Source organism: Cutaneotrichosporon oleaginosum, assembly GCF_008065305.1.
Source record: "Cutaneotrichosporon oleaginosum strain ATCC 20508 chromosome Unknown ATCC20508_contig02, whole genome shotgun sequence".
NCBI classification, from domain to species: Eukaryota; Fungi; Basidiomycota; class Tremellomycetes; order Trichosporonales; family Trichosporonaceae; genus Cutaneotrichosporon; species Cutaneotrichosporon oleaginosum.
In genome coordinates this window covers 218,219-242,798 of record NW_027072171.1, presented here as the reverse complement: position 1 = coordinate 242,798, position 24,580 = coordinate 218,219, and the positions used below count along the sequence as shown (strand labels likewise).

Sequence of the window (24,580 nt, the reverse complement as noted above, 5' to 3'; positions counted from 1 at the left end):
GCAGCAGTCTAAAGCTCTATTACTCAAACACGGGCATCCTCTGGGCCATGCGAATCGCCTCGCCCTTCCAGAGCAGCATGACAGTGAGGACAAGGCCGACGCCGCACGCCAGCGCGCCCTGCACGGCATACGCATTGGTGAACCCACTCGCCTGGCCCCACTGCATGGCGAAGAAGCTGACGGCGAAGCCCCACATCATCTTCCAGAACTGGAAGACGGCCTGCGTGTCCATGCTTTTCTCGAGGTAGCTCTCGAGCACGTACGTCTGGAAGACGCCCGTCGCGGCGGACAAGGTGAAGAAGTACAGGCCGCCAAAAACGAGGAGCACGGCCCAGTGCCACGCATGGTCGATCGAGAGGCCGACGAGGAGGAGCGCGACAAGCATGAGCGGGAGGACGGGGAGGAGGGCCCACAGGCGGTGCTCGGGCTGGCGGGAGCCGCGGCGGCGCTCGACGTACGCGACGGCTTTGTCGCCGGCGAGCCCGCCGCTCCATTTCCCGAGGACGCCGCCCACGCCGAACGCGAGGAACGCGCAGCCGAGCGGCACCGTGCCGAACGAGTAGGGCGGGTTCTCGAACGTCTGGGGCATGACGACGGTCAAGCCGACGCTCCACGCAAAGAGCGAGCCGTAGTAGAACGAGGGGAGCGTGATGGCCGCGAAGCGGAGCATCGCGATCGGACTCCACAGGAGACCGAGGTACTCGCGCGGCCGCGCCCACGGATACCATGCGACGCCGGTGCGTCCTGCCCCATAAGGGGTGGCGACTTCGGTCTGTGCGTACACGCCCTTGTCCAACTCTATCTCCTCGACCTTGGACTCGGCCTCGACCCACAGCGTCTCGGGAACGATGAAGAAGTAGAGGATAAGCTGGAGGCCGCAGAGCGCGAGGCAGAACCAGAACAGGTTGCGCCACGAGTGCTTGTCGACGATGAGGCCGCTGAAGACGGGCGCGACGCAGGGCGAGATCACCACCGCGACGCCGTATGTGCTCATTTTGTGGCCGCGGATCTCGGGGCGGAAGATGTCGGCCACCGTCGCGGGCGGCACGGTCTGCGAGAACGACCCGATGAGGCCCATCACGGTCCGCCCGACCGCGAACACGGGGAAGCTGTTGCTGAGCGCCAGCCACACGCAGCAGGGCAGCGAGAGCACCGAGCCAATGAGGTAGACTGGGCGGCGGCCGAGGGTCTGCGTCAGCGCTGCAGGTGGGAGACTCACTCTCGACAACGGGTTCCAGAATACCGGGCCCACGGCCATGCCCAGCAGCTGGTACCCGATCGTGCTGGGGATTCTGCTTGGGCTCACGTCGAAGGCCGCACCCATCGGCGGGAAGGCGACGAGGACGATCGCGATGATAAAGTTCATCAGGCAGCCGGAGAAACTGAGGGTCGCGAGGATGGCCATCTTGTGCGCATTGCTCAACGCGTTGATGGGGTGGTTGGGCGGCAGGTCCGGGTTGCGCCCCGCCTGTTCCATGGCGTACCGAGCAGCAGGGTCTGTCGGGTCGCCGAGGCTGGCCTCGTCTACGCGCGGGAAGGGGTCGAGCTTCATGGCGGTTGGGCGGGGGCGGGGGTGTCAAGACTCTTGCCACTCGCAGTCTTTTAACCCCAGAGCGGCCCCGTTCACCCCATTCCCACTCTTACTCCCCCACCCCCACTGCAAACCCTGCACCCCATGGGCGCGGTTAGTATTTTGACAAGTTCAGTTAGTCGCCGTGCTTCAAAGTGATCGAGTAGAGACCTCATGTATAGATTTTTGCGCGGTCGCGCGTTGAGTGGCTGCGATGGCCTTGAATGGGCACACGCAATCTAGTCTGCCGAGATTGTTCCACGCAGCAGGCACCGCGGGCGGGAACATGGAACCCGACTGGTTCCTACGTCGGCGTCCGACCACCGTCTGCAGGCTGCAGGATGCAGCAGAGCCCCCGCGCATGGCTCAGCTAGAGCGGTAGAACCAAGAATGAGGCTACAAGGTTACGAGGTTATCAGCGGGAATTAGGTACTATCTGTTCACATGGGCTCGCACGTGCTCATGCCATCTCACTCTGTCCTCAGTCTGCACCTGTGATATATGGGGAGTGGGACCCGCTACACAGCAACCTTCTGCGCAATACAGCATCGCAGCTTGCTGTTCAACATTATCGCCTCCCCTACTCTTGACCGGGCCCCGCGGCTTGCCCCGCAGCTGTTCCCCACTCATCGCACCTCGCCCCCCCCGAATCCCCTGGCCCCCGCGCCGACGCACACATCTATCAAAAGGTGAGCTCGAGCGCACACTCAGGTCATGACGGGGATCGAACCCGCAGTCTTTTGATCACCGGCCAGGTCTTCGGAAGAGGAGGGGTCGTAGTCAAACGCGATGCCATTTCGCCACACGACCGACGGGTATTGTGAGTGTGGGCGGGCCCAAATTCGGTGGCGAGCTCACAGGTCATCGAGGAGCATGATCTGGCCAGCAGGAGTCAAGAGTAAACGGATGGAGCCGACAGACGAATGAAATGTGGAAGTTGCCCATGTTGAGGGTGCTGTGACCCCGGAGAGGCCCGATTATCGCGCTCGAAGAACTTCCGCTCTCCTTTACCCGCCTCCAGCTTCGATCGGCGTTCTTCAGAATAGAACTCTACTGCTGAGCCATAACTGGTCAGATGTCACCATTGATGCCTATGTTATGAGTTGACGGAGTGCAGAGTGAGCCGTCGCCACGGCATCCCAGGCTCAGACTTTCTGTGGGGACGTCAATGGCTGTCAGGACAGCGTGTACGCTTAAACATGTACATAATGTCCACCACTTAATCATGAGCGTTGGCTGCCGGCGATGAATGATTGGGTTACCTGGCGGGGACGACCTTCCTTGGTTCAGCGCGAGTTCAGATGGCCGAGGGTACTCACGTTTCCTCGACGGGGGGCCAATAGAACGGGCCGAGAGCATCCATGACATTGATGGGTGGTCGCCTCTTGTGACGATAGTCCGAGCGGCTATCCCCCGGGAGATGGAGCCAATGGGTGAGGGGTGTAAGAATTGGAACGACGATATCTAGCGGCGGCGGCAGCAGCGCATGAGGATTAGCAAAGAAGCTGATGTCGGGATAGGCGCCCACGGCAAGACCATACGCGATAGGAATGAACGACTCATTCATTTGGCACCACTGGGGCACTGTGAGGCAGTTGGGCCAGATGCGTCGTGGGCGGGGTGCTTTGAGCTTGGAATATTCATACTCCCACCACCTCCTCGCGCAGTGGCTGTTGTCAGTGGCTCGCTATTCCGACAGAGAGCGCGAGCCCCCGCTCCCCCCCCCCCCCCCCCCCGCCCCCAGGGTTACTCACAACTCGATGACCTTGTCCAGCACAGCGAGGGTAAAGCAGCGGTGGTCAATCAACTCCCGTTTGCCGGTACGCAAGGCCGTGGCCCATGTACGCGAGGCGTAACGCGCGCCTTCTCCTAACGCAAGGTCGCGGCGGCCAGTGAGATTAGAAGATGGAGGAGGAGCATTGGGAGCAAGCGAGTAGTCGATGCGGGGAAAGGTGAGGAGGTGGACTGGGATGTCCTCGAGCTCCATGGAGGTGGTGCGTTTGCGGGGCGTGCTCATCCTGGACAAAGCGGTGATGCGGAAGCGGACCAAGTCGTGGGAGGTGGATGGAGTGAATGCAAGTGGTGTCTTACGTTGTGGGAATCGACGAGCGAGGGTGCCACACAAACCACACGCGACGTGGAGACCCCGCATTCCCGCCCAGGTTTCCGCATTCCATTCGACTGCACTCGACTCGATTTCGTCACATGCTCTCTCGTTCTCGTCCACTCTTCTTCTCACGCATTCTCGCTCTCGACTCTCTCAGAATGCCCCGCCCAGCTGATAGCCCCGACGTTGCGGCCTCCAAGACGCTCGCGTACATCCTCCGCCACGGCGCCGAGAAGGAGGGCCTGCATATCCGTTCTGACGGTCTTGTGCGCCTCGACGATGTGGTGAGTCGCCACCGGGTGGACCGGCCGAGGCAGTAGCCACGCGGTCTAGACTGGCGCTACTCGCACTCGTGTTTGCGTGGATACGGCGCTGCCCTACTGGCTCCCTGCATTTCGGCTTCTGCTGACGCCAGCTCGCCCGTCCCAAGGTCAAGAACCTCAAGATCGACACCGAAGCTGTGTTTCGCCTCGTCGACGAGAACGCCAAGAAGCGCTTTGAGCTGGTGTTCGGGTACGACCCGAGCCCGCCCAAGCCGAAGAAGAAGCATGTCCAGGCGCCCCGGAAGAAACGGCCCCCGCCCCCGGGGTATGGCAAAGCGACGCCCAGCGAGGGATCGGGCGCGTCCACGCCCTCAGTCGAGGGCGTCACGGCCGGCGTGTCCGGCGTGCAGCTGACGGGGGCGACAGCAAAGGAGGAGAAGGAGGAGTGGAACGAACTGCCGTTCGTCAAGCTCCCCCCACCCGAGAGCTCGTTTGACTCGCCGGAGGGCGGCGGCGTGGCGGATGCGGATACGGGCCACACCGGGCAGTGGTATATTCGGGCTGTGCAGGGGCACAGCATAAAGCTCGAGGGGACGGGGCATCTCGAGCCGTTGCGGGCGGATGTGGAGGGCACGGCAAGGGCCGGTGTGCTGGTGCATGGCACGCGATGGGAGTTGTGGGAGACACTGAGTGAGTAGCGCAGATGGGCGAGGGCGTGAGCGAGCCGGAGGAGGCAGCTTCTGAGAGACTGTACAGGAAGAGGACACAGGACAAGCCACCGAGCAAGGAGGGGGAGGACATGTCAATTCGGACCACGCTGACATCTAGAGGAGAAGGGTCTGTCGCGCATGAACCGCCAGCATATCCACCTCGCGCCCGCTCACACCGGCCCAATTACCCCTCGAAACGGGTCCACTCTTCTCATCTACCTGGATCTCGCCAAGCTCCTCGCCGCCGACATTCCCGTCTTCGCTGCAGCGAACGGCGTCGTCCTCACGCCAGGCGACGAGCACGGCACCGTGCAAAAGGAGTTCTGGCGCAAGGCTGTGCACGTCTCCAAGGGACAACGGCAGGTGGTCTGGGAGAATGGGGCGCCGGCGGACCGCATCGAGCGCGAAGGCGAGGAGGCTTAGAGCAGTGATGTGATCGCAGATATCAATGCATACAACTAGCTACCGGAACGACTTGAGGCGCTCGAAGCGCGCCGCGAGCTCGTCCTCGGGCGTGGCTTTCTTGACGACCACTGGCCCCCGTGGCGCGGCGCTCTTCTCAGCGTTGGCCGGGGAGGGTGTGCGGTCCGCCCCGGCGCCCTCAACCTTGAGGCTCTCCTCCTTGGTCCCCTCGTCCCCGCTCCCTCGCCCCTCGTCGTCCTCGTCGAGCGGCGGAATGTCCTTGCCCACAGGCGCATACGGCACGCCATACCCCCGCGCAATCTCGGACAGATAGGCTTCCACGAGCTCGGCGGGGGGCGTGTACGTCGCGAGCTTGGAGAGAATGCGGGGCGGGACGCAGGCCGGGGGCGGGTCCGACGGCTGCAGCGACAGGGAGAAGTTGCGGCCGAACTTGTGCATCAAGATCTCGCGGAGCACATGCACCTCCTTGAGCTCGGTGCGCGGGGCGGCGTACACGATCGCGCACACCGCATCCGCGATCGATGGGTCTGGGTTCTCGCCGCTGTCATCAGCTCTCGCCGGCGCGCAACTCACGTGTTCTGGTCCAGGAGGCCGAAGCGCGCCTGCAGCGTCTCCAAGTACAGCTGGAGTCAGTCCGCGTCTACCCAGCTCGGTCGACCGCCTGACCGATCGCCCAACCCACTTCCAGCAGCTCGAGGAGCTCGACGTAGATGTCGTCCTGGATCAAGCCCTCGACGCGCAGCTTGGCCGTCTCAATCCGGCTCTTGGCAACGAGGTCGGCGATGTCACGGCGCGCCTTCTTGGCCAGCGCAAGCTTCTTCTCCTGCAGCGTCCGCAGCCGCTGTATCGACAGCTTGATTTGCACCTGGCATCAGATTTCCTCCATCCCCCGGCCTCCATCCTCCTCCCTAGCCCACCTTCGTGCGCGCCGCGTTCCACGGCTGCATGGTCCTTGTCGGCGAAGGCGGAATGGTGGGCGAGATGGGTGGTTGTTACGGCGAGGTTGGATGGTCGGGTGGCCAAGACAGCCGACGTCAGAGCGGAAGCAAAATGTCGGTGAGAGAGAGAGAGATCGCAATGCCTCCCAACGACGACTTTGCATCAACAATGTCGGCCGGAAAACACCTCTACCGCTCCCTTCTGCGCGAGCTCCGTCTCTCAGTGAGTGCTGTTGGACTGGAGGGGACAGGCGCTGTATGGCTCTGGAGCTGGGCAAGAGGGGAGGATGGAGCCGCTGGGTAACTGCCAGAGCGGATGGAGTCTCAGAACTCGGGCGGGACACTAACTCCAGTCCAACGTGCCGCGGGCGAAGCGGAACCCCGATGTTGCGGTGCACTTCCGCAAGATTGTCGAGGTGGGAGATGCGAAGGCCGTCGAGCGTGCGGTGCTCGAGTCGCGCGACTTCCTCCGTGCGAACAGGATATACGGGGTGAGTGAAGCGGAGCAAGCCAGACTGCGGCGAGGCGGCTGCCAGTCGAGCGTTTGCTGACGGCAGGAACTGCTCAAGCGGTACAACCCCACACACTCGATGAGCCAGGAGGAGCGTGTGAAGGCGACCGCGAGGCGCGTCGGCCTCGACGCGCCTTCAGAGTACAAAAGCGAGTAGGGTGTATGCATCTGTGTAGCTTTCTTGCGTGTGCGCTCTTCCAGCTCGTCCCGGCTTACTTGTAGTCGGCAGATCTAGCATGCTGCTCGTCACCAAGTGCTCGGCGGTTGAGAGTTGTGTCGCAAACCCGGGAGAAAATACTGGAGCCCCGTTAAAAGTTCAATGACGACTGGAGTTTGTTGTTGATGCTCTGTTCTCAATCTCCTCATCTCTGCGTCCACTCCGACATGCTGCGACCTGCTGCTCGCGCGCTCCTGCGCTTCCGCCCACCACTCCGTCCCCTCGCCCTCTCTAACTCTGCACCACCGCTGCCCTCGTACATCTCATCTACCCATGCTCTCCCCGCTCTCCTCTTCAGGCGACACCAGTCCACGTCAACAGAAACCGAGCCAACGCCGACAGAATCGACGTCCGCGGTCACAGACTCTGACCTTGTACCAGCCTCTATCTATGCGCACGCACCAGATCCCAAGCGAGCCACGTCCGCCGCGGTGCGCGAGCAGCTCCGCCGCCTCGGCGAGATGATCGAGCGGACTGCCGCAACACAAAAGGGCAAGAAGGCCGTCGTAGGCGAGTATCCCGACCAGAAGGAACTGCTCGAGTTGTAAGTGCCTTGTCCCCCTCAACCTACCTGTCTATCACATGCTCGTCTTTCCTCTCCGCTCTGGCACCATGCTGACCATAGCGTCCTCGACAAGAGCGTCCCCGCGTTCGTCCTCACTGTTCGGGGCATAGAATTGTTCCTCGAGAAAGAAGCCCCAGGACACCGCGAGTTCATGACCGTACCCACTCCTCCAGAGACTCTGATGGACCTGTTCCGCCTGCTGTCCGCGCAGCGGCTGACTGGCAACTCTTTGCGCGCGGCCGTCGCCCAGTTCCTCCTATACCACGGCATCATAGGGAACGCCCGAGACTTCAAGAACCCTACCTACATCGTGTTCAGCCGCCTGCTCAGTCGCAAGCTTATGTGTGGCATTGCGTACCCCTTGCTCTCGTCCGTTGAGTGGCAGACACCAGAGGTGAAGAAACTGAAAGAGCTAAAGAAGGCTGCCCCGAAGCCAGCAGCAAAGTCAGCAGCAAAGCCAGCTGCGAAACAGGCTACACCGCAGACCAAACCCACGACCGCAAGGACAAGTCCTCCGCCACCGGCAGGCTCTTTTCCAGAAGTCGAAGAAGAGCCTTTGCCTGAGCCGCGCGTTGTCGAGGAGCCAAAGATATTCAAGGTCGCGCTCGGCCAGGCCACACAGCCGCCGTTTGACCCAGTCTTCGAGGACGGCAAGTGGTACGCGTCGCGCAAGCTCGACGGTCTGCGCTGCATTACATATCTTGACTTTGCCGTGCCGCGCTCGGGCGAGCCGTGGCTTGTCGACGTCCGCTTCCTCTCTCGATCCGGGAATGAGTTCGCATCGCTCGAGAACCTCAAGAAGGACATCTGGCGGAATCTCCCCGGCTTCCCTGGCCTGAGGGATCTCGTGCTCTTCGACAACTCGTCTCCCGAGAAGAACGGGCGGCGGCGTCTCGTTCTCGACGGAGAGGTGTGCGTCATGCGACCCCTCACACCAGAAGAAGCCGCCAAGGTCGATCACGGAACGGCGGGCCGGCTGTGGGAGGACGACGGGCTGACAGAGGACTTCCGCGCGACCGTTTCGCAAGTCAAGCGCAAGTACAGTGCCGTGCAGTATCCCGCCTACTTCCTGTTCGACGTGCTGCACTGGTCAACCTTCGCTGGCGCGCCAGCAGTAGAGGATGAGACTTTTGCGCAGCGACAGAAGCTCGTACAGGAGCTCGGGGCATGGCTGTCGCGTTACCAGCAGAAGCGGGGCTTGGTCCGCGCGCTCCGGCAGGAGGAGATTGTGAGCCGCGAGCAGCTGAATGAAATGGTTGAGCGCGCCGCGCGCGAGGGCTGGGAAGGACTCATGCTGCGCAAGGACACGAAGTACAAGGCTTCGCGAAGGTGAGATGCGGTGCCAACTGCGCTGACGGCAGCTCGAGCCTGCTCAAGTACAAGCAGTGGCAGGACGCCGAGTACGAGGTTGTGGACATCGAGACGTCGACGCAGCGCCTCGCCGTGGACGGGAAGTTTGGCGAGTACGAGGCCCTCGCGGCCGCAATCATCGAGCATGAGGGCCACCGCGTGGCGGTCGGCTCGGGGTGGACGGCGCTGCAGCGGCTGCGGTTCCGGCGCCCCGAGAACATCGTCGGCAGCACAATCACGGTCGAGTACTTTGGCGTGAGCGAGGTGCCTGGGCGCGAGGGCAAGAGCTTGCGGTTCCCCCGCGTCAAGGCGGTGTATGACGGGCCAAGGGACGTTTAGCATTGCATGCATGCTTCACCAGTTCTGGGTGAGGAGCTGTTACGAGCACCGCCCCGGCCACTGACGGCGACACGTGCCGGCTCTGTGGAATGCTGACGGCGACTGCGTCATTGTGATTTGCAGCGCCGGCATTGTGTTCCGCAGTTACCGCTGAGGCCCAATGTTACGCAAATTTCATGCTTTGCCTGTAGCCAGGTCCCGAGTGCTTCCTGCGTGGAGCGGCGTGGAGCAAGGTAGTGCGTTGCGGAGACCCCTTGCGGGGCCAAGAGCTACAGCTGAATATACACTGGCGCCGACGGACCTCACATGCTCAGCCTGATGAATGTGCGCAGCACTCACACCAGCAAACTAGCAAGCTAACGAGCTGACTACAAGACGCACATGCTTTCGCATGGGTTTCGGATCTCGCACCAGTCTCATCGCACACTCACGCCTTCTAACGCTTGCAGACAGCTCAAATTCACACAGTCGCCTGGATCCCCTTCGTCACACCATTCGTCCTGTCCCCGCACCCATGCGCCTCGCTCTCACTACCGTGGCGCTCACCGCGACGGCGCTTGCCGACCCCCTTGGCCGTGTCGGCTTCCGCAATCACGCCGAGTTTAAGGCGCGCCGCGCAGCAACCATGGCTGAGTTGCACAAGCGACAGAACAACACCACTCCCGCGCGCTACAGAAACGACAAAACGCAGCGTGAGCGTCGTTCAAGCGGAGCTAAGCGCAGCATACTACGTCGCGTCCATGCCTGAAGTCAACTTTGACTTTGGCGAGATGTACGCCGGCATGATCCCGCTTGACCGCGCAAACCCCATCGCTGCAGCGAGCCCCACGCCCAGTGGCGAAGACGACGCCCTCTTCTTCATCTTCAAGCCGAAAGACGGCGAGCCCGTTGACGAACTCACGATCTGGCTAAATGGCGGGCCGGGCTGCTCATCCATGGAAGGCTTTCTTCAAGAGGTCGGGCCGATCAACTGGCTGGCTGGCACATTCGCACCCGTTCCCAACCCGTACGCGTGGTCCAACCTAACCAACATGCTCTTCGTCGACCAGCCGGTCGGGACGGGCTACTCGACGGGCACGCCCACAGCCACAAGCCAGGAGGGCATCGCCGCCGACTTCCTCAACTTTCTCCGTCGGTTCCAGGACATCTTCGGCATCGCCAACTATAAAATCTACGTCACGGGCGAGAGCTATGCGGGCCGCTACGTCCCGTACATTGCGAATGCGATGCTGGATGCAAACGACACGACTCACTTTGACATGTCCGGCATCCTCATTTATGACCCCGTTATTGGCAGCTACGACTACATGAACGAGCTAGCGGCGTACCCTTACATCGAAGCGTACAACAACGTATTCAACTTCAACGCATCATTCCTCGCCGAACTGAAGCAGGCACACCAGGACTGTGGTTTCGAGGCCCGCAACAAACAGTACCTCACGTTCCCTCCCGCACGCAACCAGCCGCAGCTCACATGGGACATTTCGAACCCCGCCAACCGGAGGTGCGATGTCTTCCTCGCAGCCATGGTCGCCGAGCTCAGCATTAATCCCTGCTTCAACCCTTACGACATTGTGAGCTTATGCCTTACCCTACTTACCGCAGGTTGAGCCTTGCCCGATCCTCTGGGACGTCCTTGGCTTTCCTGGTCTAACGAAGTGGACGCCGCCTGGCGCGGAGGTATATTTCGATCGAGCGGACGTCAAGGCCGCGCTGCACGCCCCCGCCATCAACTGGACGCAGTGCGCGGTAGGCGATGTGTTCGTCGCCGGGGCCGGTAAAGCCGGTCCGCACCAGAATGGGGATACCAGCGCGGATCCGATTCAGGCTGTACTTCCGCGGGTCATTGACGCGACGCAGCGTGTCCTCATCTCCAATGGCGACTTCGACTACATCGTCATGACGAATGCTACGCTCCTTTCCATTCAGAACATGACGTGGGGCGGGCAACTCGGATTCCAGGCCCCGCCGGCGGCGCCGTTCAACGTCGAGATCGTCGACGAGGCGTGGGAGGACGCGTATGCGGCATCAGGCTTGTTGGGCATTGCGGCAACGCCAGGCCAGATGGGCGTGCAGCATTATGAGCGCGGCCTCATGTGGGTGCAGGTGTGGGGAGCCGGCCACATGCTCCCCATGTACTCGCCGCGCGCGGCGTACTTGCACCTGCAGTGGGTCCTTGGCCGCATCGACAAGTTTTGAAGGAGTCCCAGATTGCAGCAGAGGACTAGTGAGAACGCGGTTTGTCAGGCAGACAGTCCTTTTATCCGCTTAATGTCATAATACACATTCCTTCATGATCCTGTACAACTTATAGCACGTACGCCTACGATTGCCGATTCTTACTACGCCTTGGGCTTGGTCGCGCGGATAAACGCGCTCATCATGGCGCCATCGATGGCCACGAGCTGGGCCTCGGCGTCCTCTGGCGTGCGACCAGACGCGATCTCCTCGGCGTCCTGGCGCGTGTATACGCGCGTGGGCTCGATCGAAGCTCCCTCAAACCCCGCAGCCTTAAGCTTTGCGAGGTACTCACTCTCCGTCAGCGCGCCGGCGATACACCCGGCCCAGAGCTCGAGGTTCTTCTGCGTGGCAGGCGGCAGAGGGCGAGTAAGCACGATGTCGGAGACGGCGAAGCGGCCTCCGGGGCGCAAAACGCGTGCGGCTTCGGCGAGCACCGCGTCCTTGTCCGGGCTGAGGTTGATAACGCAATTACTGATGATGACGTCCACGCTCCCGTTGTCGAGGGGGATACTCTCAATGTTGCCCTGCAGGAACTCGACGTTTTCCACGCCGGCTGTAGAGGCATTCTTGCGCGCCAGCGCGAGCATTTCGGGCGTCATATCGAGCCCGATTGCGCGGCCGGTGGGGCCAACACGCCGCGCGCTCAAAAGCACATCGATGCCGCCGCCCGAGCCGAGGTCGAGCACCGTTTCGCCGGGCGCGAGGGATGCGAGCGCCGTCGGGTTCCCGCATCCAAAGGAGGCGAGGACGGCGTCGGGCGGCAGCACCGACGTCTCGTCCGTAGAGTAGAGGTTGCGCGTGATCGGGTCCGTGCCGGAGAGTGCGGTGGCCTTGGAGCCGCAGCACGAGGCGTCGCCGGACGCGGGCGCGGTCGCGGTCGCGGCCGTCACGGCAGTCGCGTACTTCTCGCGCACGAGGTCGCGCGTGCCGTCGTCGCCGTTGGCGGGGATGCGTGAGGATGCGGCGCAGGACATGGCTGTCAGTGTTCGAGATGCCAGAGATCGAACGTGGAGGATGATAAATGATGACGGTCACATGAAGGAGGGCCCCTCGGGCTTTGTCAGACTCGGCCGGAGCAACTTGGTTCCGCCCAGGCACGGAGGCTGTGGGAGAAAAGTTGATCCGCCCCCCACGTTTGTAATCCCGACTCGCTCCTCTCGATCTATCTCTCTCTCTTGGCATAAAACTCTGTCACGTTCTTTCTGTTTCTCTTCTTTCTCTTTATCCATCCAGTCCATAGCCCACCATGAGCACTCTCGAACGCCGCCGACCGGCCTCTACCGCCGAGAATGAGAACAGCAGTATCAGCGTTCCCGACGAGCAGGACTACACGCCCCAGCGCCGTGTCACTGCCCGAGAGCTGTTCAAGGGGCTGTCGTGGCTCGACCGCTTGCTCTCCATCCTTATCCTTGTGGCAATGATACTTGGTGTGGTGATTGGTAAGCCTTTCGAGTAGCGGAGGCGGTGCTGACGCAAGGCAAGTTTGTGCCCAACACCAAGAAAATCCTCTCCGGCGCTACGCTTGACGGCGTGTCCATTCGTGAGTCGCCACGCCGGCGCCGCTCACCCCAGCCATTGTCATCGGCCTGCTCGTCATGATGTGGCCTATCCTCACCAAGGTTCAGTACGAGCGCTTCGCGCGCATCTTCGGCACCTCGCATATCTGGAAGCACCTGGCTATCTCGATCGTCCTGAACTGGCTCATCGCGCCCTTCGTAAGCCTTCTCCATATTATCATCCTAACCCCAGCTCATGCTCGGCCTTGCGTGGGCCACCCTCCCCGACCAGCCGACGTACCGCACCGGCGTAATCATCGTGGGTCTCGCGCGCTGCATCGCCATGGTCATGATCTGGAACCACCTCGCGCGCGGCGACATCAACTACTGTGCCATCCTCGTCATCGTCAACAGCGTGCTCCAGATCGCCCTCTTCTCGCCCATGAGCATCTTATTCGTCAACATCCTCTCCAGGGAAGACGCCCTTCGCCTCGAGTACGGCAAAACGGCCATCGCCGTGCTTATCTACCTCGGCATCCCGCTCGCGGCCGGCGTCGTCACCCGTTTCGCCATGCTCGGCATTCTGGGCCGCCGCCGGTTCGAAAACGTCTTCCTGCCCTGGTTCAGTCCCCTGTCTCTCCTTGGCCTCCTGTACACCATCATCATCATCTGCGCCGAGCAGGCGACGCGCATCCTCGACAACATCGGCCTCGTGTTCCGCGTCTTCGTCCCCCTCACGCTTTACTTCGTGCTTATGTGGGCAGGCACATTTGCGCTCGGCTTTTACCTCAACCACAAGCGCGGCGCCGCCGCTGGATACTCGTACGAGGCCGCCGTCGTTCAGTCCTTCACGGCCGCGAGCAACAACTTTGAGCTCGCGATCGCCGTATGCGTCGCAGTGTACGGCGTTGACTCGGACCAAGCTCTGGCCGCCACCATCGGCCCGCTCGTCGAGGTTCCCGTCCTCCTTCTCCTCACGCACGTCGCCCTGCTCCTGCGCGCCAAGCTCAAGTGGGATGTAACCGAAGAGGTTGATCTTGAAATGGAGCCCCTCCCCGCTGCCGGGGCGCCCGCCGCCGCGTCAACGCACACCGTCAAGGCCGAGTAGAAGTAGCTCAACCCCCCCCTTCCACAGACCATAGATGACAGTATGCACAAATAATCTAACACTAGTCTACAACAGCTAGCAGCTAGTCTACAATGGACTCGGCGTCCGAGTCATACTCGTCCGCGAGGGATCGGAGGGGGGTTTCTTCCTCCTCGCCCTCCTCCTCCTCCATGTCCATCGCCGCCGGCGAAGCCGTGAAGCCGGTGGAGGGGCGATACGGCGCCGAGTCCTCCTCGATCTGCGCGGCGACGAGCGCGTCCATCTCCCCAGGCGTGACGGGCACGAACACCGCCAAGCGGTCCAGCACGGCGTCGAGCGAGTCCCAGTCGATGCCCCCGCGCGCGCGCTGCCCCGGCACAATGGGGGGCATGTGGTCGAAGTCGTGCTCGTCAAGCGGGCGGTGTTCGTGTTCCGTCTCAGGCTCGGGGCTTTCAATGCGCAGCGGGGAGCGGCGGCCGCCGCTTACGTCCGCCGACACGGGCGTGCGCGCGCGCGCCGTCGCGCGCTCGATGCCCTCGGCAGCTTCGCTGGCGCGACGCTTCCGCGGCGCCGCGTCGGGATTCGGCGTTAACGTCGCCGGCGGGGCGAGCTCGACGCCGTGCCCCGCCAATCCGAGCCCGCCGGCACTCTCCTCCGCCTGCGCTTGAACCTGCGGATGGGGCTGTGCCGCTGGCGACGCGACGCGCCGCAGCGTCGCACCACGGCTCAGCTCGACGATGTACCGGCACAGCTCGGGGGGGAGGGGGGAGAGCTCGCCGAGGACGGCGGCCATGTCGGCGGCCACGCCGCCCTGGCGCGCTGTCGCGAGCGGGCGCAGCGCCGCCGTGCAGTCCAACGCACCCAGGCGGAGCACGGAGGCGGCGGCGACGTTCGCGAACGCTTGCAGTGCGTTGGGGTTGAGCCTTGGCCCGGGCGGGAAGACGGAGGGGTCGTCGGGCGCCAGGAAGGAGTGGGGGAGGCGGTCGAAGGCGCGCGTCGTCTCCAGTGACGCGTACGGTATCCCTTCGCGCTCGTGGGGCGGGATGTGTCTGGCGTTAGCGCTAGCTGTGGGCAGTGAGGGAGGGAGAGTCAGATAGGAGCGAAAGACTAGATGGATATGTGTCGATCATGGGGTTCTGATTGAACTATGCATTGTATCATCACGAGATGGGTGTGGAGAGCGACTCACGGTGTTCGTGTAAAGTTTGCGGAGCGGGGTGGTGTGACTTCGATCGCGATGCGGCTCGGGCCGAGCACGTACATCCGCACAAGCTTGTGCCCGATGACAGCCCACGCGAGGACGGCGCCGCACATCTCGTTGGCGGCGAGCAAATGGAAGAGCGAGTGTGCTAGTCCAGTGCGCGCCATAAAGTCGCGGAAAGTACGCGTCGCCATTGCGACGTCGTAGCGGTAGTTGTCGGCGGCGACGTCGCGCGCAATCCCTTCAGGCTGGACGTCAGCATCGCCCAAGCAAACAAAACAGCGGCCCACTCACGACACGCCCGTCGGCGTGCAGGGCGACGCGCTTGCCGCGCGCGCGCTGCCGCTCAGTGAGGGCGGCCATGATCTCGGCCTCGCGCCCGGCGTCGCGTACCTTGGACCACGCGTGTGCGTCGAGCCAGCGCTCGACGTCGCCGCGGCGCGGGCCGAGCACGACCTCACCCATGCCCTCGCCGACGCTCCACACGTCGCCGTCGTCCGTGACCTCAGCATAGAGGATGTAGTTTGGCTTGTCGATGCGCCGCGAGCCTTCGGGCGACGGCGGCGCCAGCGCGCGGTAGAGGTTGAACACGCGTGTGTCTTTGAACTCTTGGCCCTCGCGCGTGCTGAATGACGACAAGAAGGAATAGTCGTGCGGCGCAAGCACAGAGTCGCCGACCTCGAGGCGTCGCGTGCCGCACAGCGTGCTGTGTACGCGCCGGTAGACGCCGTACAGAAGAGCCTCGAGATCGGCAGCGTCCGCGGCGCTGCACCCCGTACTTGGTGCAGCGTAGAGGCCGTTGGAGGCCGGCAGCTGGGTGGCAAAGTATGCCGCGAGGTCGGACCACGAGTCTTCGAGATCGCGGACGTCGAGACGCAGGTGGGCGGGCGCTGCGCCGCCCAGGCCCAGGAAGCTGTGGGGCGGCGCGCTGGCGAGCTCAAGCTCGAGCGCGGTAGCTGGGGCGCTCATGGCGAGCGGTAGTTTTGGTTTTGGGCAAGCAGTCCGGAGTATGGATGGAGGCAGTGGGGAAGAGAGCAAAGAGTAAAGTGGGTGCCGGGAGGCGAAAGTTGACGCCACGCTTGGGCTGAGGATGCTTGAAGTTGAAGAGCGCGCCGACGGTCGTGCTTGGCTTGGCCCAGGCTTGCAGCTGGTCGGATTGGCCTGGATGAGGAGAGCAAAGATGCGTGCAATCGGCCAAACGGCGAGCGTGCTTGTGGAAACGTGCGGTGTGCAGGCGTGTCAGCTGTGAGCAGTACAAGCGGAATGGAGACTGGACAGCTGGACAGCTGGACAGCTGAACAAGGACAAGCAACTGGTGACCAATACGTTCGAGTGGATTGGCCACAGACAATGAAATGATATCGTTAGTGTCTTTTTTTATCGGCCGATGCAGTCATCAGGGACCGCCATGCCACAAATACTCCACCCAGCGTATCACCACATCCTTATTCCACTCCACCGCTGACAATTGCACGCCCCGCCACTGGCTGCTGCGCACAACACGACGTCTTGCTCCGCCCCGCGGGCCCGGGGCGCTGAGGGCCACTAGGACCACGGCGACTGATGAGACGGCGGACGTGGGAGACGCAGGTGGGGGGGTGGGGGGTGTGCTTCGGCCGTCGGGCCTGCCTCTCCGAATGGTATCAGGGATGGCGGAACATGAAAGTTTGGGTGGTGGGTACTCGCTCACCCAGCCTCGAGTTTGGCAAAGACAAGCGTCTGATTGGCCTCGACATTCTCGCCCGATGCATGTCTCACGCGCGACACGATGGCGCCGGCCTTGGGCGCCTTGGCACGCTTGCGCGATCGGCCGGCGTTGGCGCAGACAACGTGCCATGTAGCGACGGCGCGGCGAGGATACCGAGCCGCAGCGTGTGCCACGTAGCGAGCTGTGGGGGTAAGCGAGGATGATGGCGTGTGCCAAGCTGAGGGGGCCAGATGCTGACCGAGGCCACGTCGGGGGCGGCCTCACAGACGCGTCGGCGGGGACGCGTCGACGTCTTCCGAAGCTATGCAGGAACGGACTCCGTCTTCGGAGTCAGCGGAACATGTCTTTCGGGTCGCCCCTAACGTCACAGGCACACCCGCTGCTGTTCTGTGAAAAGCGCTCGCCGTCGCAGTGCATGGTCATTGGCTAGCTGCCGCACAAGCAGATATCTTGGCCATGTACGTACAGCGCGTCCATCCAGCGCGGTGGGCAGTGTCGGCCTACTGCACGCGCCTGCCAATCCCCGCAGTCAGATCTGGCAGCGTGAATGGAGGGGCAAGCGGGGAGCGCTCTTGGCACATTGCTACGCGCGCACCCAAGCGAAGCCCCAAACGAACGGCCATTTCTGCTCGTAACAAACTGCATTCCAAGATTCGAAGGTCTGGCTCGGCGCGTCCCCACCCGCCAACCATCTGGTGCGGATTCCAGCCATGCAGTGCGGGAGGGCGGAAGGAGGGGAGGCAAACTCTATCATGCACGGCCGAAATGGATAGCCGAGGGAGATGCGTGCCTTGTTCACATGTTTTTGACAGCACTTGAAAGTCAGATAGAGGAGATCTGAGAGAACGCCTGGAATAATCACGGCTTTACATGAACGCATCGCGCATCGCAAGCAGCCACAAGAGGCGGGACGCGGACAAGAGGTGACACTGCAGCCAACCATCTGCGACTCACGTGCCGATCACGCGACACTGCAAATATCGCCGCTCGCTGCTGGAATCGAACCATCGCCCTGCATGACAATCACTTGTCGCGTGTCATCGCTTGTGTCTCGATCACCTGAATCAAAGACCTCGGCGCAATGATATCCTCCCCACGGAGTGCTTATCGCCCTCGCATTCCCATCTGATGCCTCCCATCATAAGCGCCGTTTCCGCCGCAAGCAAAACGAGTACCCATGCAGTGCATGCAGTGCTGAGAGATGTCTCACAGCGGGCACTTTAGCACGCCCAATTCACTTCCAAACGGAATCAAACACCGTCGGAATGGCAGATCGGCATGATATCAAAAGTAGACAGTCCGCCGCCGCCGCTGCCCCCCTCCCTCCCCCCGCCGTCGTCATCATCGTTGAATCGTCTTTTACTCCATCTCTGTCATGCGTTCCGACATGTTCCCGCGCCGTTTTATCATGCGCGCGCGTTGGGTCGCATTGGCTTTTATCACTCTCTGGCTCTACTGGTACTATTACATCTATCCAGACTGGCTAATCAAATGGGAATCCATTGAGCGCCAGCGTCCAAATCTCTACAACGCCCTCCTCCCCGCCTACCTCGCCCACCACTACGCCGACAAGACAAGGCCAGAACGCGACAACTATGAGGCCCTTCCCAGCCTCCTCAACGCCCCGTGGCCCGGCAGCTGGCCGGTCCCCAAACTCACTGCGCCCAAGTACGAGAATGGCACGCTTGTGTCCCCCGCCCTCCTCATGCTGCATGTCATGAGCACACCGAGCGTCGCGGGCGCGGAACGGCGCGCGTTCCTCCGTTCAGTTACTCCCCTCAAGACCGTCCCGCCAGAGTACAGGCACCTCGTCGAAGTGCGCTTCGTCCTCGGATACCCTCCCGACGGGGACAAGTGGGTGCACCGCAAGGAGCTCGATGCGGAACAGGCGGCACACGGCGACCTGTTCTTCCTGCATGGCCTCGCGAAGGGGGGCGAGAACATGAACAACGGCAAGACTATTGCGTGGATGGAGACTCTCGCCGCGTACCCTCGCCCTACTCAGTACATCATGTGCGTTCCCGTGCTACCGGCCTTCCTTGCAGGCACTGACAGCAGCAAATGCGATGAGGACACGCTCCCGCTCCTCCCCAACATCCTCGATTGGCTAGTCACTCTTGACCCCGCACAGCCCACCTATTTTGGCACGACACTAACGCGGTGGTGGGGCTACATGCACTACTTCGAGGGCATGATGTACGGCTTCAGCTCGAATGTGATCAAGACGGTCGGCGCGGCCGAAATTCCAAAAGACTGGGCCACGCAAGACTGGGACGAAGACGCGCGCACCGGCGAACTCATGGTATGTCACCATGTTTGTGATGCTGATACAGTTCTCCCTTCCAACCAAACCCGGCGTGGACCCCATGTCCATCCCCAATGATCATTCCGGCTCTTTCATCAACATGGCCCGCAACCCGCCCGTCATGGAGGACATGAACACGCTGCGCCTCCCACGCAACCCCGACCCGCGCTCGGGGCTGCACCGCATCGATCTCAAGTGGCGGATCGCCGACTGGGGACGGTGGTGGGTTTCGGACCCCCACTCGGCCCTCGCATACCACCGCCTAAAGCATGAGAGGGTGAGTGACCGAGCGTTGTGACCCGTCGCCCCGTCGCCAGAACAAGCTGTATCGCCAGTACAAGCTGACATGTAGGACTACAAGGAGGCGTGGGAAAAGGTGCAGCGCGCCTGGCGGTGGCGTGCGTTCGTGTGGCGCCCGCCGTTCAGAATGCGCTCGCTCCGCGATCCTAACCCGCCCAAGCATTAGACAGCCTCGCATTGACACCACATTGTCCCTGATAACTGAGAAGCCCGTAAATGTCTGTAGCATAGTCACAGAGTATGGATAGTACGTTTGTACTTATCACAGTGAGGATGGGGTTTAGGGGGGAGGGTAGGACAGAGGTTAGTTTACAGGAAGGTGCGAGAGAGCAGCCGCGCTATGGGGCCGAGCAATCGCAGAGACAGCGCCGAAACTCGTGGCTCATCTCTCTACCCAAACACGGTGGTCAATGCACACCCCCGAGATCGAAGCAAGTACTTGTGCAGCCAGAGCGTTGATGTTGCTTGCAGGGGTGCTGATCACACCGTCGGTGTTCTGCTAATCTGTGAATCTGGGCAATAGATAACGGTCAAATCATGCCCATCACCCAATCCCGGGGTAACGGCATGCCCCTCGCTGGCCTCATTGTCGTTCGCTTCCACGCCACACCATCTACCTGTATCTTCGCCTCAGAGACCTCTTCTTGCTCAAAGAGTCGCCATGCACACTGCGCCGTGTCAAGACGTGCCTCCGGCCCGTCGCACGACTGCGGCCTCTCGGATATCGGCCCACCTTCGCAACACGCTCCCACCGACCCGGCACGTCCCTCACCAATCGCTCTGCATGCATTGGTGCCGGTGGGCTGGAGGTGGTTGCGCCGTGTCAATCGTTGCCGTCATGTGACGCGGCTTGGGCCGTTATCTGTCATCGGCGACCATCTTGCATCTTGGCGTGGGAGCAAGCATGGACACACACATCGTACATATACAAGCCGCACTATAGCATGCATTACCACCATGACCACCAGCAGCCCGACCATGACCCGTAGCCTGACCCAGAAACGCATTGACGCCGTGCTGGCGAAGCGCGACGCCGGCATCCCGCCCGAGTGGCGCCCCTCGCGTGGCGCCCCGTCCCTCCTGGACGCGAAGGAGCGCGCGATCATCGCGCTCTCCGCGACGGCGTTGCGCGACGAGCTCGCGGCCGGCCGGCTTACAGCCGTCGCCGTCACCACCGCATACTGCAAAGTCGCCGCCGCTGCGCAGCAGGCGACCAACTGCCTCATCGAGCTGTATGCTGACGACGCGTTGGCCGCCGCGCGGCGCCTCGACGCCGAGTTCGCGCGCACCGCCCGTCCCGTCGGGGCACTGCACGGCGTGCCCGTCAGCCTGGCGGACGACGTGTGTGTGCGGGGACACGATGCGGCGGCCGGCTTCCTCTCGCTCGTAGACAAGCCAGCGGCGGAAGACGCGCACGCCGTGGCGATCATGCGCGATGCAGGCGCCATCTTTTTCTGCCGTGCGTCCTCCCCCGTCCTCTCTGACAACAGGCACAACGAAAGCGCAAGTCCTCGCCCTCGAAGCCGAGGGATATTTCGGAACGACCACAAACCCCGCGAACGCGGCGCTGACGAGCGGGAGCGGCGAAGGCGCGCTGCTCGGCATGCGCGCTTCGCCGCTCGGCGTGGGCACCGACGTCGGCGGCGGCGTGCGCGCCCCCGCCGCCGCGACGGGCGTGTACGCATTCAAGCCGACGTCGGGCCGCCTGCCGTCCGTCGGGGCGAGCGTAATCCACCCGGCGGGATGGCACGGCATGCCGCGCACGCCGGGCGTGCTCGCGCGCGCCGCCCCCGACCTCGAGCTGTACATGGCGCTTATGTGCGGCAGCACCCCGTGGCGCCGCGACCCCCGCGCTCTCCGTGCAGCCGTGGGTGCCCGCCCAACGGCGCAAGTTCCGCGTCGGGATACTGCGCGACGACGGCGTCGTCGCCCCCGTCGAGGCTGTCGAGCGCGCGCTCGAAATCGCCGCAAACCGCCTCCGGCGTACGTGTGACGTGCGGCCTTTCGAGCCGTTCCACAGCGCGCGCGCGTGGGACCTCGTGCGCCGCCTGTACTGGCCAGACGGCGGGGCGCGGGTCATGGACGCGCTCGCGGACTCGGGCGAGGAGGTGCGCCCGCTCACGCGTTGGATCATCGAGCAGAGCGGGCATGCGGGGCGCAGCATGGGCGCCGAGGAGCTGTTCGCGCTCTGCGCGGCACGCGACGAGTTCAGGGCACGCCTCGCGGCGCATTGGGAGGCCGCGGGCGTAGACGTCGTCCTCATGCCGGTTGGGCCGACGCCGGCCCCGAAGCACGGCACGGCGAAGTACTGGAATGTAAGGCGCAGAAGGGACGAGCTGACGGCAGTACACGTCGTATTGGAACCTCGTGGATTATCCCGCCGGCGTGTTCCCCACTGGCTTGGTCTGCGACAAGGAGGATACGCATGACCCGTACTGCTTTCCGCGTAATAGCGTCGAGAAGGAGATATGGGATAGCTACGATCCCGAGGCTCAGGCTGGCGCCCCGCTCTGCCTCCAAGTTGTCGGGCAGAGGGGGTATGACGAGGACACGCTCGCGGCGCTACAGGAGATCGCGGCGGCCGTGCAGGCGTAACGCGGGGTGTACAGGAAGTCTTGTTAGTCAAGTGTGCTGGAGTGTAAGGTCGAGCCTGCACCAGCGGCAAAGACCGCTGCAGACACTGCAATATGACGTGAGATGGACAATGAACTGGGACCCCTTGGGTGGCGAGGAAATTTCGCAACTCGAAACGCGTTTCGTCAAACGGGGAGAAGCGGCGCGGGAACCTATCCCGCCCCCTGCCAGTTACGCGTTCCGCGCCTGCGCACTCTGCGGAAGGTGGTGTTTGATCGACACGGGAGGTGTTAGTATGTTGAGCAATGCAAGGTTGCGCCTCGTCAGCGCAGACGACGCAATTGATGACGATAATGCGGGGTAGTCTCATGAGAATGCGAGGGAGGACTAGCCACAATGCACTAGCGGGATCCGGATGCTGAGATCATCGTGCAAAGTGGGGTGGTGTCATGAAAAAGCGAGGAAAACGGGAGCACTAGTCCAGGCCTAGCTGAGGGCGAAAACGATGAGCGCTCTTCGCTGAGAAAATCACAAGCCATGCACTGCATTTGGCTAGATAACGGAAGCTAGGGACGGGTCGTTGACGGACGTTTGAAAACGGGGCCGCACTAGGCGGAGGCGGTGCCGCGCTACGGCGACCGCGAAGTTGGGAGGTAATGGATTGATGGAGTTGTACAACCCCGCTTAGTTGCCAACGAAGCGGGGGACGTTCTCGGCGTAGTTCTTGCGGGTCGACGCGGCGTCCCAGCCGCCCATGTTCGGGGTGGGGTCGTACACGCACTGGAAGAAGATCTTCTTGTCGTTGCCGGCGCCAGGCGACGCGTCCTTGCATCCGATCTTCCAGCCACAGCCGACCTTGGTCACGGCCTTCCAGGTCATGGCGGTGAAGTGGCCGGTCTCCATGGAGAAGCCGGGGTTGTTCCAGTCGTAGAGACGCCACTCGTTGGCCCAGCCGGCGATGAGCTTGTGCACGGGGAAGTTGACGCTGCCCGAGCCCCACAGGGCCGAGAGGTTGTCAGCACCAATGTGCTCCCACTTGCATGTGCCCATGGCGTTTGCGGCCTTCTGCGCGAGCCCGGCGTCCCACTGAAGCGCGGGGACACCGAACTGCGCGCGCCACTGGTTGTGGTAGTCGAGCGCGAGCTTTGCCTGGGCTGTCGTGCCGGCGATGTCGGCCGCAGTCGAATCCTGAGTGGCGAGAGTCAGATCGTTGGCGAAGGGGAGGGTCGGCTGGCCCGCGACTTTCTCGGCGGCGGGCGTGGCGGCGGGCTCGTTGGTCGAGGTCGCGCTGGGGGTGGGGGTCGGGGCGTCGGCCGGGCGCTCAGCGACCGACGACGAGTCGACAGGAGCCGGGGCGGGCTGCTCAGGCTGAGGCGAGGGCTGCTCGGGCTGAGGCGCCGGCTGCTCAGGCTCAGGAGCGGGCTGCTCGGGCTTGGGCGCAGGCTGCTCCGGCTGAGGGGCAGGCTGCTCGGGCTTGGGAGTAGGCTTGGGGACAAGAGGGCAAGGCGGCGAGGTCTGGGCGGACTTGGAAGGCTCAGGAGCGGGCTGCTCGGGCTGAGGGGCAGGCTGCTCAGGCTGGGGGGCAGGCTGCTCAGGCTGGGGGGCAGGCTGCTCAGGCTGGGGGGCAGGCTGCTCAGGCTGGGGGGCAGGCTGCTCAGGCTCAGGAGCGGGCTGCTCGGGCTGAGGGGCAGGCTGCTCGGGCTCCGGCGCGGGCTGCTCGGGCTCAGGCTGGGGCTCGGGAGTGGGCTGGGGCGCGGGAGCCTGAGGCGAGGGCGTAGCAGTCGCCTGAGGAGGGCGACGGGTGCGCCAGCGGCTGACGGCGTCGCTCCAGTTGATCGTGAACTTGAACGAGCCGTCATCGTTCCACTGGCCGAAAGGGTTGCCATTGCTCCAGTCAAGCTGGGCGTCAGGAGCGGGCATGGGGGCGGCGTCGCGCTTGACGGGCGCGGCGGTGGCCGGCACCGCGAGGGCCGCAACGGCGGCGAAGAGGATCGAGACCTTCATATCAAAAGAATGTGGGGAAGTGAGCGTGGGGTGAGAAGGCAAACGGAGGGCGGGAAAGGCGAGCGGTCTACGCTGCAGTTGGCGGATGAGCACGTCTGAACAAGTCTCACCGGTCCCGTTTTATACAGCAAGAGGGAGAGCTCGTCAGTCCTCATCGCCAAACAGGCGAATGCTCGCCGTCTCCCTGGGCCCCGGGATGCTTCAGGCAGCATGCTGCAGCGTCAGTGGGTTAGGCCGCTAACCCGCCAAGAGATCTGTAAGCGTGAGTGTGGAGCAAAAGGAGCAAAAGGAGTGGAAAGGGCGAAACGCGCCCTGCCGTAACTACGAGGAGTTAACGGCAACCCTCACCCTAACAATCTCTCTGCGTACCGGATAAGCCCAGAAGCCTGGGAGCCCCGTTTCAGCCTGTGGTCTCGCTCTCTCGTGCTCCTTCAATCCTGCTCTAGCGCAGCTAGCTTGACCCACTCGTCCTACTGATCTCATCGAACCCTGTGCCTTGCTATCCGGCTCAAGTCACATCATCACTGAGGCCCAGACGCTAAATCCCATCTGACGTCCCCTGATGAAGGCACCGACTGGGAGGGATGCTAAAGAGCTGGCCAGGCCGCCAGCGAGCGTTTCATGGACCGGGCAGCCCTTACAGAAGGCGGCCGAACATCTCTTTGCGTCAA

At 62.8% G+C, this 24,580-nt stretch overlaps 13 protein-coding genes across 13 annotated transcripts; 7 read left to right on the top strand and 6 right to left on the bottom strand.

Annotated features, from left to right (window-relative positions):
* Positions 1 to 19: 19 nt before the first annotated feature.
* On the bottom strand, positions 20 to 1,405 carry COLE_01781 (uncharacterized protein; the record flags this gene model as incomplete). The annotated part of the gene is made up of 2 exons (XM_018425013.2): positions 20 to 1,189; positions 1,220 to 1,405. 2 exons carry the CDS (start codon positions 1,403 to 1,405, stop codon positions 20 to 22), a joined length of 1,356 nt encoding a protein of 451 aa, XP_018276897.2.
* A 1,423-nt stretch (positions 1,406 to 2,828) lies between these two features.
* On the bottom strand, positions 2,829 to 3,587 carry COLE_01780 (uncharacterized protein; the record flags this gene model as incomplete). Its single annotated transcript, XM_018425524.1, has 3 exons — positions 2,829 to 2,850; positions 2,890 to 3,240; positions 3,325 to 3,587. The coding sequence occupies 3 exons, from the start codon at positions 3,585 to 3,587 to the stop codon at positions 2,829 to 2,831; spliced, it is 636 nt and encodes a 211-aa protein (XP_018276896.1).
* A 248-nt stretch (positions 3,588 to 3,835) lies between these two features.
* On the top strand, positions 3,836 to 5,073 carry COLE_01779 (uncharacterized protein; the record flags this gene model as incomplete). Its single annotated transcript, XM_018423908.2, has 3 exons — positions 3,836 to 3,961; positions 4,093 to 4,630; positions 4,769 to 5,073. The coding sequence occupies 3 exons, from the start codon at positions 3,836 to 3,838 to the stop codon at positions 5,071 to 5,073; spliced, it is 969 nt and encodes a 322-aa protein (XP_018276895.1).
* A 39-nt stretch (positions 5,074 to 5,112) lies between these two features.
* Positions 5,113 to 6,020, bottom strand: COLE_01778 (uncharacterized protein; the record flags this gene model as incomplete). The annotated part of the gene is made up of 4 exons (XM_018423907.2): positions 5,113 to 5,614; positions 5,647 to 5,696; positions 5,756 to 5,938; positions 5,991 to 6,020. 4 exons carry the CDS (start codon positions 6,018 to 6,020, stop codon positions 5,113 to 5,115), a joined length of 765 nt encoding a protein of 254 aa, XP_018276894.1.
* Positions 6,021 to 6,180: 160 nt separating this feature from the next.
* COLE_01777 (uncharacterized protein) lies at positions 6,181 to 6,679 on the top strand (the record flags this gene model as incomplete). The annotated part of the gene is made up of 3 exons (XM_018423906.2): positions 6,181 to 6,234; positions 6,365 to 6,502; positions 6,569 to 6,679. The coding sequence occupies 3 exons, from the start codon at positions 6,181 to 6,183 to the stop codon at positions 6,677 to 6,679; spliced, it is 303 nt and encodes a 100-aa protein (XP_018276893.1).
* Positions 6,680 to 6,906: 227 nt separating this feature from the next.
* On the top strand, positions 6,907 to 8,993 carry COLE_01776 (uncharacterized protein; the record flags this gene model as incomplete). The annotated part of the gene is made up of 3 exons (XM_018423905.2): positions 6,907 to 7,283; positions 7,365 to 8,633; positions 8,666 to 8,993. 3 exons carry the CDS (start codon positions 6,907 to 6,909, stop codon positions 8,991 to 8,993), a joined length of 1,974 nt encoding a protein of 657 aa, XP_018276892.1.
* Positions 8,994 to 9,507: 514 nt separating this feature from the next.
* COLE_01775 (uncharacterized protein) lies at positions 9,508 to 11,192 on the top strand (the record flags this gene model as incomplete). The annotated part of the gene is made up of 3 exons (XM_018426208.2): positions 9,508 to 9,685; positions 9,717 to 10,567; positions 10,599 to 11,192. The coding sequence occupies 3 exons, from the start codon at positions 9,508 to 9,510 to the stop codon at positions 11,190 to 11,192; spliced, it is 1,623 nt and encodes a 540-aa protein (XP_018276891.1).
* Positions 11,193 to 11,335: 143 nt separating this feature from the next.
* On the bottom strand, positions 11,336 to 12,208 carry COLE_01774 (uncharacterized protein; the record flags this gene model as incomplete). The annotated part of the gene is made up of 1 exon (XM_018423904.2): positions 11,336 to 12,208. The coding sequence occupies one exon, from the start codon at positions 12,206 to 12,208 to the stop codon at positions 11,336 to 11,338; it is 873 nt and encodes a 290-aa protein (XP_018276890.1).
* Positions 12,209 to 12,480: 272 nt separating this feature from the next.
* Positions 12,481 to 13,838, top strand: COLE_01773 (uncharacterized protein; the record flags this gene model as incomplete). Its single annotated transcript, XM_018420942.2, has 4 exons — positions 12,481 to 12,673; positions 12,712 to 12,774; positions 12,807 to 12,949; positions 12,984 to 13,838. The coding sequence occupies 4 exons, from the start codon at positions 12,481 to 12,483 to the stop codon at positions 13,836 to 13,838; spliced, it is 1,254 nt and encodes a 417-aa protein (XP_018276889.1).
* An 82-nt stretch (positions 13,839 to 13,920) lies between these two features.
* Positions 13,921 to 15,987, bottom strand: COLE_01772 (uncharacterized protein; the record flags this gene model as incomplete). Its single annotated transcript, XM_018419586.2, has 3 exons — positions 13,921 to 14,866; positions 15,007 to 15,266; positions 15,412 to 15,987. 3 exons carry the CDS (start codon positions 15,985 to 15,987, stop codon positions 13,921 to 13,923), a joined length of 1,782 nt encoding a protein of 593 aa, XP_018276888.1.
* Positions 15,988 to 16,581: 594 nt separating this feature from the next.
* COLE_01771 (uncharacterized protein) lies at positions 16,582 to 17,156 on the top strand (the record flags this gene model as incomplete). Its single annotated transcript, XM_018419585.2, has 2 exons — positions 16,582 to 16,915; positions 16,957 to 17,156. The coding sequence occupies 2 exons, from the start codon at positions 16,582 to 16,584 to the stop codon at positions 17,154 to 17,156; spliced, it is 534 nt and encodes a 177-aa protein (XP_018276887.1).
* Positions 17,157 to 18,101: 945 nt separating this feature from the next.
* COLE_01770 (uncharacterized protein) lies at positions 18,102 to 19,497 on the top strand (the record flags this gene model as incomplete). Its single annotated transcript, XM_018426880.2, has 4 exons — positions 18,102 to 18,739; positions 18,785 to 19,028; positions 19,060 to 19,308; positions 19,384 to 19,497. 4 exons carry the CDS (start codon positions 18,102 to 18,104, stop codon positions 19,495 to 19,497), a joined length of 1,245 nt encoding a protein of 414 aa, XP_018276886.1.
* Positions 19,498 to 22,589: 3,092 nt separating this feature from the next.
* On the bottom strand, positions 22,590 to 23,825 carry COLE_01769 (uncharacterized protein; the record flags this gene model as incomplete). Its single annotated transcript, XM_065626169.1, has 1 exon — positions 22,590 to 23,825. The coding sequence occupies one exon, from the start codon at positions 23,823 to 23,825 to the stop codon at positions 22,590 to 22,592; it is 1,236 nt and encodes a 411-aa protein (XP_065482438.1).
* Between the last annotated feature and the right edge of the window lie 755 nt (positions 23,826 to 24,580).